Below are 15,778 nucleotides of genomic sequence, written 5' to 3'. Positions count from 1 at the left end.
AAACTGTTTTTTCTTAACATTTTATGTGAGCAAATCCTCTCAATATTGAGTAAAGTAATAAAAATTAGTTTCAAAGGAACACAAATTCTGCCCAGAGAGAGAGAGAGAGAGAGAGAGAGAGAGAGAGAGAGAGAGTGTGTGTGTGTGTGTGTGTGTGTGTGTGTGTGTGTGTGTGTGTGTGTGTGTGTGTGATCTTCAAGGAACAGCTAAGTTCCAAGATGTTCATCATCAAAAGGCCTGACACCCAAGTTTCTTTATAACCCTTTATAACCCATCTTCTATAACCCTTTAGTTACAGCAGTTTAGCCAAAGTGCTATTATTTGGAATGGCTGCCTTTTGGCCAATAACTTCAAAACAGTCTAGCATCAGTCATTAATAGCTAGATTGTGTTATAATACAAGTTCATCTATATATTGGTGATCTGAAACTTAGAATGTATTTTCTAATGGACATGGATATAATTGAAGATGAAAGGAATATTAAAAGAAATTCTATTTTATCCTTGAGGGGGTTGCCTATACATAGAGGAAAAAGGAATAGTGCCTGAATATTAATTCACAATTTGGAGGATTAAGTATTCCGAATGGGTCTTATTCTGCAGATACAGAGAAACACAAAATGTGTCCTTTTCTCTTTTCCCCTCTTGTACTCTCTAAATCTCATCAGATTCCACGGATTCATTGTCATCTCTGTTCATATATTCTTAGATCTCTTTGAAGCCCTAGCCTTTGAGAGCCAGGCCTACATCACCCACTGCTTTTCAACATCTCAAACATCAACACTGTTTCAACATCTCAAAGTGAATGTTCCAACATTTCAAAGTCAGCATGTTCAAAACAACTCATTATCTTTCTCCTGAAACCATGCTCTTTTTCAAATTTCTTCTATTGCCGATGAGTATAATACCATCCTCACCTAAACTCCCAGTTTCAGTGTTATCTTTGGTTCTTCACACTCACTTAACTTTCTGTTGTGAAATTTTGTCATTTTTCCCTTCACACCATCTCATATATATCCCCTTATTTTCATGGCTACCACCTCAGGTCCTCTTCACCTTTTGCCTGGGCTATTGTATTTGTTTCCTAATAGGTCTCCTTTCTGGTTTCTCTCATCTCAGCTGCCAAAGTATGGGTCTGACCATGGTATATCTCCTACTCTGAAACCTCTAATAGCTTTCAGCATTAATAGAGCATTTACTATGTACCTGCCCCTGTTTGGCATTAAAGTTTTTCCTATATAAACAATGTTCAGATGAAGGAATTAAAACCATCTATAGTCCTATGAAAAAAATGATCTTTTATCAGTATTGATTGAATGCAATAAAACATCTCTGAGGTATTGCCTCATACCTATTAGACTGGCTAAGATAATAGAAAAAGATGATAAATGTTGACGTAGATGTGGGAAAATTGGAACATTAATGCATTGTTGATGGAGTTGTGAAATGATCTAACCATTCTGAAAAGCAATTTGAAACTATGCCCAAAGGGCTATCAAAATGTGCTCTTTGACCCAGCAGCGTCTCCACTAGGTCTATATCCCAAAAAGATCATTAAAAAAAAAAAAAGAAAAAAAAAAGGATTCACATGTGCAAAAATGTTTGTGGTACCAAAGAATTGGAAAATAAGTGGATATCCATCAACTGGGGAATGGCTGGATAAATTATGACATATGAAAGCAATAGTGTTATCATTCTATGAAAAATGGTGAACAGGCTGATTTTTGTAAGGTCTGGAAAGATTTACATGAACTGATGCTGAATCTGAAGCAAGCAGAATCAAGAAAACATTGTACACAAAAATTAGATTGTGTGATGTTCAACTGTGATTGACTTGGCTTCTCTCAACAATTCAATGATCCAAGGCAATTTCAATAAACTTTAAATGGAAAATGCCATCCTCATCCAGAGAGAGAACTATGGAGACTGGAAACAGATTGTAGTATACTATTTTCACTTTTTTTCCCCCCCTCTTCTTTTTTTTTTTTTTTTTTTTTTTCATTGTGGTTTTTCCCCTTTTGTTCTGATTTTTCTCTCCCAATATGACTCTTAAGGAACTACGTAAAAAAATATAAATATATATAATCTAAACACACACACACACATATATGAAAGGGGCATGTTAGGAAGAATTTAAAATATATATATATACACACATATATAATGTATATTGTATTTTATATATATTAAAATATATAATATGTTTTATATGCATATATTATATATAAAATATTATTGTAATATATGATATAGCATATATATATATTTTTTAAGTTCTTCCTAGTATGCCCCTTTTTTTGGATTTTATTCTTTTCTGTGCAGATGTACTAGCTGACTTGCTTCTTTACATGTGAATCTCCATCTCCCATCTCTTACCTTTGCAGTCACTGCCTCCCATGTTTGGGAAGTTCTTCCTCCTTATCTTGCCTTCTTATTGCCTCCTTTCTATTCAGTGTGTGTGTGTGTGTGTGTATCTTAAATGTGTCTATATATTCACATATGTTCTTATCTGTTAGAACAGAAGCTCCCTGAGGATAGGAACTATTTTGGCTCTTTGTATCATTATTTAGCATAGCAACAGGTACCTAGAAGGAGCTTAGTAAGAATTTTTTTGACTGACTTAGAAGCTAACTCGAATGGACCTGAGTTGATATGTACATCCTCATATATCCTTTTATTTCTTTTGTGATAAATTCATCAGAGATATACATTCTGTTAAGCAGCCTTTTGTATTCATGTTTTTGTTTTGTTTTTCCATTATTTCATTTAGGCGATTGAAAGCTGTAAGCCAGAGACTCAGAGAACAAGAAAAAATGATGAAGTCATCCGATTCCCTGGATTACAACTTTGAATGTAGGTAGTGTGACATTAAAAAAAAAAAAAAAAATGTGTCCAATAATGTATGTCCGTCTTTGGATCTTGTAGAGAATTAAAAGAATGATAGCATGATGAGGAAAAAAATGTGGTAAGGTGGGGGATTGCTTCTTTAGTAGCTCTTCTCAGTGCCTTTAATGTGTTAATTTTAGGGGGAAAAAACAAAATAATAAGCATAGATTTTATAATTTTATTTCAAAAGTTCAATTGTACATTGAGTACAGCACATCCCTTACTCCACAAAAAAATATGGTAAATAAAGCTGTGTAGTGTAGAGGGTTATTAGTGTAATCAGGTGGAATACTGAAGAGAACATCAAACTTGGAATTAGGAAAATCTGGATTCAAATTCCTCAGAGATTTAACTAACTGTAATTCTGGGCAAGTCACTAAACTAACTACTCTAATATTACATCTATAAAATGGGTATAGTAATAGCATCTACCCCACAGAGTACAGCTCAAATAAGATAATTCATGTAAAGCATTTTGTAAAACATTTTAAATGATATTACTTCTATTTAAAACAAGAAAACATGTAACTAATGCTAGGAAGATTATCTTTCAAAAAGTCATCTGTAGAACTCACCTATACTATGTTACAAATAGACTAAAGGAGAGTAAACAGTTTTATAAAGTACCTAATGTATATCAGGTACTGTGCTAAGTACTAGAAATACAAATACAAGAAATGAAAAAATCCCTACTCAAAAGGAGTATTTGGATTCTGATAAAGGAAACAGCAATTATACATACATTTTATGCAGAGTAAATATAAAATACAGTAAGACAAATAAAAATTAGCTGAATACAAAATAGTTTGGAAGAGAGGAAGGGGGAGGATTACACAACCTGGGTAGAGGATATTAAAAAAGGCTTCATGTAGAAGGTGATACCTGAGTTGTATCTTAAAAAGAAGTATTTATACTGTGAGGTGAAAGTAAGGAGGAAATATATTCCAGCCTTGGGAACAGACAGTTGAAAGACATAAAAATATTGTTCAAAGACAACTTTGAAAGGCTTCAGAATTCTGATGACTAGGATTCCAAAGGACTCATGATAAAGAATGCTTTCCACCTCTTGACAGTTTGAAAGGTGATGGACTGAGGGTACAGAATGAGATATATTGTTTAGAGCCATTGAGAAAATGTGCTTGTTTATATATTTGTTAGAGTTCTGATTTTCCCTCATGAGAGGGAGAGAAGATGAATTTTTTTTCACCAAAAAAAAAAGAAAAATAGATAGGGGGCAGATTTAAAAGTTAAATAGAGGAGTTTCTTTTTTTCTTAGAAGCAGTAGGAAGCCACTGAAGATGATTAAAAAGGTCTACATTTAAGGAAAATTCAATAGGGCAGCACTGCAAAGGATAAATTGAAGGAGGGAGAAACTTGAACATAGATCAGTTAAGGAGACTTTCATCTAGGCAAGGGACTGAACTAAGATGTAGTTATGAGTACAAATAAGGGATAACATTGAAGAGAACATTTATCTAAATCAGGGATGAGGAATGTCTGGCCCACAGGTCATATAAGGCCTATGAAATCATTTGCTAAGGCAATTTCCAGGCGATGATGAGCTTTGAAAACTAGGTACAGTAACCTTCCACTGCTTGCATATCATAAGTTGACAAATTTGTATGGCCTGCAAATGATGTTATAGATACCCAAAAAAGACCTTTAGCAGAAAAAAAGGTTTCCCACATCTCATTCTTGTGTACAAGAAGCATGCCATTCTATTTCTTTTTTCCTTTTCCTTTTGTGTGTGTGTGTGTGTGTGTGTGTGTGTGTTTATTGAAAGTTTTGGTTTTGGTTTGGTTTTTTAAAGAAAGTTTTTTGAAGCAATAAAGTAAAACCCATTTCTTGTATTTCCTTCCCTTTCTTCAATGAAGAAAGGAAACCTGATTGACAAACACTTTTTTTTATTTATGAATAATAATTATTTAAGTTTGATAATTACCTAAGTCTCACATCAGAGTTATGGGTCCCCTTCTCTTGTGGGATAGATCTATAACACTAGATGTCATATGGCAAAATGCCCTTCAGACCAAGGTTGTCTCAAAAGTTGTTTTTTTTTTTTTTTTTTTTTTTAGGCTGGGGTTAAGTGACTTGCCCAGGGTCACACAGCTAGGAAGTATTAAGTGTCTGAGATCAAATTTGAACTCAGGTCCTCCTGAATTCAAGGCTGGTGCGCCACCTAGCTGCCCCTGGTTGTCTCAAAAGTTGTTGAAGCCGCCTAATAACTTCATGTGTATTGCTATTTCCATTTAGGGAAATGCCTTTTAGAAATTATCAGTATTCCATTGGATCCCTATATGTGGAATCTCATGGGCCTGTGCAAACAAAAAAAAAAACGTACAAAAGTTTTATGTTTGAGCCATAAATATTAAAACAGTCAAAAAATCTGATCACCTGCTATTTATAGCAATTGAGAATTTCATTATAATTTTTATACTGGAATCTAGAGGACATGAATTCAAATATGGCCTCATAAACTTAACACTTAACTAGTTATGTGACCTTTCAAAAAATGATGTTCATTCAGTCTCCTTAGATAATTTTCACCATTTTTGTAAGATTTTGAGTTCCAAATTTTTTCTTCCTCCCCAAGAAAACTTTAAAGAAAAGTGTGATACAAGCTACACATGTGTATTAGTTTTAAATATGTTTTCATATTATGTTATGAAAGAAAAATCAGTACAAAAAAAAGGGGAAAAGAGGAATAAAAGGTAAAAATAGTAGGCTTTTTGATGTTCATTCAATCTCCTTAGTTCTTTTTTTGAATGTGGATGGCATTTTCCATTCTGTGGGAATTGTCTTAGATCATTGCATTGCTAAAAAGAGCTAACTCTACTAAAGGTAATTATCGCACAGTGTTGCTCTTACTATGTACAATATGCTCCTGGTTCTGCTCACTTCATTCAACATCAGTTCATGTATGTCTTTCCAAGCTATTTTGAAATTAATCTGCTCATCATTTAGAACAATTACATTCAAAATTTTTTTTATAATTTTATAATTATAGAATTAAAAAAAAAAAAGCAATTATATTCCATTACCTTCATGTACCGCATTTTGTTCACCCATTCCCCAATTTATGAGTATCCACTCAGTTTCCACTACAAAAAGCTGCTACAAACATTTTTGCACATGTGGATCCTTTTCCCTCTTTTATGATTTCCTTGGGATACAGACCCAAGAATGGCATTACTAGGTCAAAGGATATTCACAGTTTTATAGCCCTTTGGTTATATATAGTTATAGTTCCAAATTCCTCTCTAGAATAGTTGTCTGAACTCTTGATCTTGATGCACACTCTTCTACCTTTGCATTTGTCCTCACTACTCCTTTTCTTTCAAGCCTTAACCTTCAAGGCCTAACCCCAATATCACCTCTAATATCTGGAAGTGACACTTCCCCCTCAAATTCTTCCTGCCTATTTGAGTTTTCCCATATATTTATCACATTCTTCTTTGAATTACAATTTTTTGCATAGTTGTCTTTTCACTAGATTATAAATTCAAGGACAATCACACACATATATACACACATACAATATCTTTCTCTATCAAGAACCTCACTAGCTTGTAGAGGTCTAGGTAGTATAAAAAGTTTTGGAAACGGCTGTTATTTATTTTTACATGTAGCCAGAAAAGCCTGAATCTCAGGTTTTGAAAGAAGATAATTGACTTTAGTCATAGGTAATACAACCCCAGTTTTCTAATAGTAATAATCATTCATGCATGTCTTGGATATATCAATGAGGTAGATATTTTATTTTTCATTCTCCTCATTTCATTCTTCTCAATCCTAAAAAACGCCTGAAAAACATCCTCCAAAAGAAAAATATAACCCAGAAAATATAGTGGGTGTTGGGAGACAGCTAAACATTATATAATTATATATTTATTTTATGTACATTCATACACATATTGTACACATGGTATATAGTTGAAATACAGTAGTATCATATCTTGAGAAACAACAAATTTTCAACATCAGAGAACTATTGGACTACAAGAAAGTAAATTTTAAAAGCCAAACAGAAACTAGGCATTGACCCACACTCAACATCCTATGCCAAGATAAGGTCAAAATGGATTCATGATTTAAATATAAAGTGTGATATTATAAGCAAGTTAGAAAAACAAAGAATATTCTACCCCTCAGATCTGTGGAGAAGGAAGGAATTTGTGGCCAAAAAAGAGCTAGATACAGTATAGAATACAAAATGGATAATTTTTATCATACTAAGTTAAAAAGCTTTTATACAAACAAAACCAAGGCAGGCACACAAGATTAGAAGGGAAGTAATAAACTGAAGGAAAAAAAAAATTTACCTCCAAGGGTTCTGCCAAAGGATTCATTTCTAGAATATATAGAGAATTGACTCAAATTTATAAGAATTCAAACCATTCTCCAGTTGATAAATGGTCAAAGGATATGAACAGTTTTAAGATGAAGAAATTAAAACCATTTATAATCATAAAAAATGAACTAAATCATTGATCAGAGAAATATTTTTTTTTTCTTTTTTTTTTTTTTGAGGCTGGGGTTAAGTGACTTGCCCAGGGTCACACAGCTAGGAAATGTTAAGTGTCTGAGACCAGATTTGAACTCAGGGCCTCCTGAATTCAAGGCTGGTGTTCTATCCACTAGAGAAATAAAAATTAAGACAACAGTGAGGTACCACTACACAACTCTCAGATTGGCTAAGATGACAGGAAAAGATAATGAATGTTAGAGGGGATGGGGGAAAACTGGAATACTAATACATTGTTGCTGGAGTTGTGAAGTGATCCAACCATTCTGGAGAGCAATTTAAAACTATGTTCAAAGGGCTATCAAAATGGTGCATATCAAGATGTGCAAATCCTTTGACCCAACATCGTCTCCACTAGGTCTGTATCCCAAAAAGATCATAAAAAAGGGAAAAGGACCCACATTTGCAAAATTGTTTGTGGCAGCCCTTTTTGTAGTAGCAAAGAGCTGGAAGCTGAGTTGGGTGCCTATCAGTTGGAGAATTGCTGAATAAGTTATGGTATATGAATGTTTTGGAATAGTATTATATAAGAAATGATCAAGTGATTTCAGAGAAATTTGAAGAGACTTACAGGAACTGATGCTAAGTGAAGTGAGTTGGAACCAAGAAAACATTATACACAGCAACAATAAGATTATGCAATGATCAATTTTGATGGACAAGGCTCTTTTCAACAGCAGGGGGATTTAGCCCAGTTCCAATGATCTTGTGATGGAGAGATCCATCTGCATCCAGAGAGAGAATTGTGAAGACAGAATGGTGGATCACAACATAGTATTGTCACTTCTTTTTGTTGTTACTTGTTTGTATCTTTCTTTTTTTTTGATCTGATTTTTCTTGTTCAGCATAATTGTTTTGAAAATAAAAAGCTTTAATTAAAAAAAAAAAAAAAGAAATCAACAACCCAAAAACCAAACACTGAGTGTTGTTATAATAATCAATTTTGAGAAGAGATAGAAAAATCTATTTTCAAACACTGATACTTTTTTGATCCAGGGATCCCACTACTACTAGACTATTCCAGAATGCTCAAAGACAGAAAAGAAGCATGTGTACAAAATACTTAACGCAGCGCTTTTTGTTGTATCAAAGAATAGGAAACAAAAGATGACCATCTGTTGGGAAATGGCTGAACAGTGTAGTTTATGAATATAATAGGATATATAACCTGTGAAGACATAAGTAGATACATAGTATAATACTATAATAAACAACTTTGAAATCCTTAAGATCTTTAATCAGTGAAATAACCAATTAGGACTCTAAAAGACCAGTGATAAAGCATGTTGACTGTCTCTGGGCAGAGAAACAATGGATGATGAGTGAAAGGTGCAAAATGAGACATACATTTTAGGACAAAAATGTGTGAATTTGCTTTATTTTACTTAATTGTTACAAGAGAAGGTTTTTATTTGGAGAAGGGGATGTGGGGAGGTAATGGTAATTTTTAAAAAGAAAAAATACATCAATGAAACATTACAAATACACAGTTGAGCAGAAGGAAGTTTGGAATGGGACACATACAAACAAGTTTATATTTTTATTATATGTAACATTGTGTTATATGTAACATGAATTTATATGTAATATAGTTTGTACAATATGTTTATATATATGTTAAGTCTATATATACTAGATTTTCATATACATTCTTTTCTGTTTTGTACGGGAATGTTTGTCATTTGTTGAGGTTTGTCATGTTTATAATAAAGAAAATTTTTAAAGAAAATCATCTTTTTAGTGAAGGGATGGAGACTCGAGTACAGGGACCTTTGCTTTGTCATATTAGGTTACTGTTATCAATTGCTTTTACTTAACTGTTTTTCTTTGTTACAAGAGAAGTCTCAATGGAAAGAGGGTAATGTGGGTAGTATATATGTAGAAAGTCTTTGGAGTTAAAATAAATCTTCAACATGCTTTTTTTCAGTATTCCTTTTTTTTCTTTCTTTCTTTTTTTTTTTGGCAAAGAGTTTTTTTTTTAAATTAGCTTTTTTTTGCAATAATGATCGGAAACAAAGCAGATACCTAATGATTGAAGAATAGCTAAAACAAATTGTGGTACAAGAATATAGCGAAATATTTTTTATGTGATGAAGAAAAAGAAAAAGTAAACAGTACCAGGAAAATAATAGCCACAAACACCGTAATAATGTTAGACCTGGTTGGTATTAGTTTACAGAGTTGTTGGGTTTGTTTTTGTTATGAGGAAAAGTGTGAGAGGGATGTTTTCAAAGCTAATTTTTTTTAAATGTATAAAATATTCACTGGTAATAGAAAAAAGCCCTGATTTTTTTCTAATGTTTTTCATTATATGTGAAGTTTACATAGAGTATAAAGTTAGCATGATGAAAATTTTAGATTTTACTTATTTTTTCTTTTGAATTTGCTTATATGTATGTATAACTTTAAGCGAAACAAATTGTGATCTCTTTGTCTTAACAGTAATTTCTACACAGTCACTCAATATGTCCCTGCAAACCCAATTGAAGGAATCATTGAGGAATCAGAAGTTACTGAAGAGCAAGAATGACAAGCTCTTAAAGGTGGTTGAAAACCAGAGAGAAGAGTATAAGAAGTATGTCAAGCTGTTTCAAGAAAAAGATAAAAAACTATTTGAAAATAAGAAGCACTTTGAGATGGAAATTGCAAAGATTAAAATTGGTGTGTATTTAAATTGTAGTTAATGATCATATTTCTATTAAAATAAAAACTAAAACTCTTTTACATTTTAGAATTGGAGGAAGCCTTGGCCAATGTGAAGACCTACCAGTTTAAGCTAGAAACATCTAGGAAAGAAAATAAAATCTTGGATGTAACATTAAACCAGCGTGAAGCTGAAATCACCCGTCTAAAAGAACTAACCAGGTAATCTTCACTCCCATTATAATAACATAGTAGTTGTCATGTCTGTCTAATTATCTTATCAAAAGTTAAGAGTAAAAAGAATCTCGAAGCCTGACACTTTGATATCTACAGCATCCTTCTGTCATTCATTTCAGTGGGTTTTATTTCCTTCTCCTTCTACTGTTTATAGACTATCCAAAGTTACTTCTGATATTATTTGCTCTGTACTTTTTTATGTATTGTCATCAAGAAAAAGAGTGAGATTTCCTTGATCTGTTGTTGAGGAATTTTTACTGAGTCAAACTCTGCCTGCTCATTCCTGAGAGATTTCCTTTCATGTAATGGTAATTAGTTAAAGTCTTTAATGACAGCCTTGTTTTTAATTCTTACTTAATGACCTTCCTTTTCATTAGAACTACTATGACAATCTCATCTATGACATGGGGTGACACATCCTCTCTTTTCTCACTCCATCCCCAACTGTAAGACTTCTCAATTGGGGGAATATTTTTCTTGGATTTTTAAAAATACTTCTTCAAAAGGAGATTCCAGAGCTTGTCTCAGTAACTTTCCCCATGTTTAATAATCTTTTGCATTTTGCTTTTCAAGACATCTATAGCATGATTCCCAGGTAACCTATTTTAATTCGATTAATTGAACTTTTTGATGAATCTAAGAGACTTGCAGATTTGTTTAGGCACAAGTACCCGGAGGATTTGGCATATTTCCAAAAATAATTCCCAATTATACTATACACACAGTTTTTAACATTTTGGGGGGTCAGAGAGGTTTTCTTGTTTTTGAGTCTGGATTTAGGCATACTGGGTTTAAACTCATGCTTAATCCCAAAGCTGTCAGTGACTTCATTGTGTCATTTTGGTAACAGCCTTGAGTCTACAAATAGTTTTGTTTTGTTTTAAAATATCCTGAAACTGGCCCCTGGTTTTTAAAAACAGTGGTGGTCAGGATTGATTTGGGTTTGGGGGGTTTGTTTTTGTTTTACTTAGAAACTAAGAGGCACTGAAAATAAACAGGACAATCTCAAATAAAATAGATATCCAAGCCTCCTCCTCAGTTTCTTGGCCCTTATCCATCACTCTGGTCAGAACTAAGACTAACCTATAGATAGTAACTCTGTAAGTTTTTTGTGAATATCCTTCACCTTTTTGTCTGAAACAAATAGGTGAGGGTTGACAAATGTCACAAGCTTTAAATTATTTCGTTCACTTTTAATGCTGCATAAACTTTTAAATGATTACAGTTATCCTGATCACTCTTTTTAGATTCTAATGTAATTTGTGGCTTATCCACAAATTATCCAAAAATGAATAAGAAATAGAGCATCAATAAGAGAAAGTATATGAACTGCACCTGGTGGTCCATATTTACATGACAATACTTCTAATAAGTAGTCTGGAGGAAAAATATCAATTGGCTTATTAAGGAAATAGCTTTTTTCTCCCTAAACTACCACCGTTTTGTTGTTTGTTTTAAACTTTAAAATTTGTGACTTTTTACAAATTTTTATAAATTATTGGGATTATTTAGAGACTTTTTAAATTGAAATTTTGACTTTTAATTTGTAGAGTAAATATTAATGCTTTACATATTAGGAGCTTTACTGTTATCTATTAAGTTACATTTCCACAAATTAAAGTTAAGTTTGTAAAAATATAATTTCCTGGTGCTTGATGCTAGTAGGAAATTTATATAATATTAATATAACATATATAATGTTTTGAGTAAACAACAATGTTACAGTAGAAAACTCCCAACCTTGTTGGTAGGTTCTTTAAAGATATGCTTTCAATTTATTTACATTGTTTTATTAACCATTTGAGGTTAGGAGAGCAAAAAAGTTGCTCTTACTACTTAAAAATTAATCAGAAATAAAGAAAAAAAATTTATAAAATTGTCATGTAAACCAAGTGGAAAACATTTTCAATTTAAATAAAATTGATTTGCAAAATATTTTTCTAAGAATCTATTTCTTGAAACTAGATTCATATGCATTTAAGCCCTAAAAGTTAGGATGTTCTGATAATAACCACTAGAGGGTAATATATTTTGTATAAATATTTCTAGTGGAAGGAAATAACTTTGTTTGAGATGCCATGAAAAAACAGTAGTATCTTAGAAATGAAAGTCACCTTTGGCCTTCTAGCTCAGTCCCTGCCTAAATTATGCCTCCTACTTCCTGTATTTTAGCCTAGTTTGCAATTACAATCTAGGCCAGATTCGGACCTGAGTTCTAATCCCATTTTGTTCTTGTGTGACTTTGGGCAAATCAATTGATTTCTCTGGGTTTTTGTTTCCTCATCTATGAAAGGAGAAGATTGAACTGTATGATGTCTGAGAGTCCTTCCAACTCTAAATATATATATTTCAATTAATTTACATTTTACAAGAGATTATTTTGTGAATCTCTTCTTACATGAAAATATTACATTTGAAGTTGTATTGTCATAAAGTCATTTGCTTTCTCCTGCAAGATCAGAAACATTCTAGAAAATCACTGCTTTCCTTAATACTTTTTAAGTTCTGCAGGTAGTTGAAGTATCTGGGCCAAATTATTCCATGTGGTCTGGATTAAACTTAAACCATCTGTGACATTTTAATCAAAGTGGAAGTGAGCTATTATTGGAGGAAAAATATACATTGACTAGGAAAAATAACTTCATATACCACATTTCTCCCAACAGAACTTTGCAGAGCAATATGGCACAACTCCTCACAGACCTCAGTATGGACCATGTTCTCTATAAGCCTGAGAAAATATTTACCAGATCCCTTCTAGACATTCATGAAAAACACCTACAGCATAAACAGTCTCCACCTCAGTTTTCCATGGGTTACCTTAAAAAGTTAGAAAACGACCAAATTTTCACTCACTCAGAGTCACCATTTTTAAAAGAAGATCGAAATGGGAGAGTGCCAGATGTGTCCTATGAAAATTTCCTAAATCCTGAACTCTGTAAACACAAATCCCCAGGTTCAGCTAATGAATTAGACCTTGAGACTTCTCCTTATCATTCAAAGGTACTTTCAGAAGTAGAGAGTGAGACAGACACATTAATAGATGATGAATCCAGACTAAATGATGAGACAATTTACCTCCCATTTGCTATAAGCTCATCTAAAAAGAAATCCACCCCTGAAAGAAAAAGTCCATTGCCACAGAATAATGTCTCTAAACTATCTAGCAACAATGGAATTCCTGGTTCTGAAAAACAAAATGAGCTTCTTAAGCCGACTTCTTTATTTGTGTCGTCAGAAGATGCAAAGGCTAGTTTTGAAAAGTTCCCAAATACATCTTCTCTGAAGAGGGAAACAGAAGTTGCATCTGAAAAGTTAAGGGCAGTTAATGTGGAAGATGAGCAACTCCTAATGAAAATAAAGGAAGTAATCAGTAAGATCCCTAATGACTTTATGGACAAGTCTTCAGTTAATCATCATACTTTGGCATGTCAAACTGCCACTTCTGTGTTGAAAAACAGTACTCTCTGTGACTACAGCTTTTTAAATTCTGATCTGATGTCAAGAATGTCTGACTGGAGTGTGTCTTCCCTCTCTTCATTCACTTCACGTGATGAACAGGATTTCAGAAATGATCTTGCAGCATTGGATGCCAACATAACTAGGCTACAAAAAACTTTACAGACTGGCCTGCTGAAGAAATGAATCTAAAACAAAACTGAGTGTGTCTATTCTTCATTCGTTACAGAATATTTTGATACTTTGTGCTCTGTTTTTGGAGTGGCTTATAATGAGTGTTTTATATTAGTTTAAATTATGGGTGGAATTAACTTATCAGTGGAATAAACTAAATTTATATTGCATTAAATTGACACTATGAAATTTGTGAAATCTATCATCTTGAAGAATTAAAATTTTAGGGAATAAGTATCCCAATTTGGAAAGATTTGTAAATTGTGTTCAGCATTTAACTGTTAAATAATTAAATTCAAATATACCCTTATGATTTGGGTTAAGTAAGTGCTATCAGAAAAATGAGAACTGAAGAATTTCCACTGGATTTGGTAAATGTTATTGGTGACTATTAAGAATATATTTTCAGTCATAGTGGAGGTGTTAAGCTTTTGAGGAAATGGCATTAAGTCTGTAAGTTTGGCAGGGGAATGGAAATAAGATTGTCTCCATGGGGAATTTGGTAATGATTCTTCCATCCTTCAGATGTTAAACACCATATGTGTAAAATACATGTGACAGGTTGAACTACCTCCTACCTCTCTTACATGTTCCAGGAGTTAATGTCCCACATTTGGTTGTTCTGCATTATTCCCTAGAATCTTGCCTGAGAGCTCCAATGTCAACACCAAAAGAGGAGATAGACTGCCTGGCCCTATGTCACTAATGAAGAATGAATAGATAAGGTGCCAGCCACCTTACTGACTTAACATAGCATGAGAAAGTAGCATAAAGGGAAAAGCTCAGCTGACCAGGATTTAAGTAATATGATTTGAAATTGGGCCACAAGTTACCAAAGGAAATAAGGGTTGTGGAAAGAAAGAAAAGGTCTGCCCAAAGGGCAAATTGAGGGGAAAAGTACTAAGCAAAATTCTAGGAATGATGGTCAATAGCTTTATTTCATGCTCTTGCATTCATGGCTATGAAGTTGTATGAGCTCCTTTTTGTGCAGTCTAATCAAGAGTTACTTGTTCTGTAGCTTAAGAGAGAAGGAAGAATATTGATTAAAGTGCACAGTAACACAAAAAACGTCTGAAAACCAGATAGGGTAAGTTATTAGTGCAAGAGAGGGGATGGCATGTAAAATTCCTGAGGTCCCAGTTATCACTGAGCAGTTAGGTGAAGGAATATTCTAAAATGAAATATATGTGGCGATTGAGAGTGGAAAAGGGAAGCATAGGTAGGCAGGAAAAGAGAAGCCAAAAATGATGGAGCAAGAGAAGAAAAATAAACAGTACCAATCCTAGATATAACTGAAGAAATTAATCTTTTGAGAGTTCCTATCTCCTGTGTACCATCACCGTCCTCTGTGACATCTCTATATGTACATACTTCCATAACCTTGCTCCATACCCAACCTCTTACTAAGATGTCATTTGATTAAGATCTGATTCCATATAAAGAATTTATATGTATACATGGCATCAAGGTTTTCAAAGCTTTTTATACTATCTCATTTGATTACATTTTAATAGAACAACCCTTTAATCCAAAATCATGAATGATGACACTTCAGATATCACGAACACATTGAAGGATGAACCTTTGCATTCCTTAAATTATGTTACACATAGGAATCCCAGCACACAAAGATATCTATATGGTTCGTCTGGAAAATACTGGGGGAAAGGAAAAGAAAACATGTGTTTAATGGAATATGAATTTAACCTATTTTTCATAAGCTTGGCCAATTAAATATAATGGAATTTGAGATTCTCTGATTTAAATTGGTTGTTCATAGACAGCATTAAGATTTTTTGACTCGATCCTATACAACTAACAGAGCTGGCTGCTTTTAGTCAGGATATGAGGTCTG

The 15,778-nt window shown here is 33.2% G+C and overlaps 1 protein-coding gene across 3 annotated transcripts in view; it reads left to right on the top strand.

Moving 5' to 3' along the window:
- The window catches only part of CCDC14 (coiled-coil domain containing 14), a 39,686-nt gene extending 25,587 nt beyond the window's left edge, over window positions 1–14,099 (top strand). For all 3 annotated transcript variants that reach the window (XM_074301421.1, XM_074301420.1, XM_074301424.1), the window contains 4 exons: window positions 2,770–2,852; window positions 9,853–10,071; window positions 10,143–10,275; window positions 12,957–14,099. In XM_074301421.1, the coding sequence (XP_074157522.1) occupies window positions 2,770–2,852; window positions 9,853–10,071; window positions 10,143–10,275; window positions 12,957–13,935 (1,414 nt within the window). In that variant the 3' untranslated portion in view covers window positions 13,936–14,099. The remainder of the gene's footprint in view (window positions 1–2,769; window positions 2,853–9,852; window positions 10,072–10,142; window positions 10,276–12,956) is intronic.
- Window positions 14,100–15,778: the final 1,679 nt, after the last annotated feature.

The sequence above is a fragment of the Sminthopsis crassicaudata genome, chromosome 3, assembly GCF_048593235.1.
Source record: "Sminthopsis crassicaudata isolate SCR6 chromosome 3, ASM4859323v1, whole genome shotgun sequence".
In the NCBI taxonomy this organism is placed as follows: Eukaryota; Metazoa; Chordata; class Mammalia; order Dasyuromorphia; family Dasyuridae; genus Sminthopsis; species Sminthopsis crassicaudata.
Note: the sequence above shows the minus strand (reverse complement) of the source record. Positions and strands in the feature narration are given on the sequence as shown.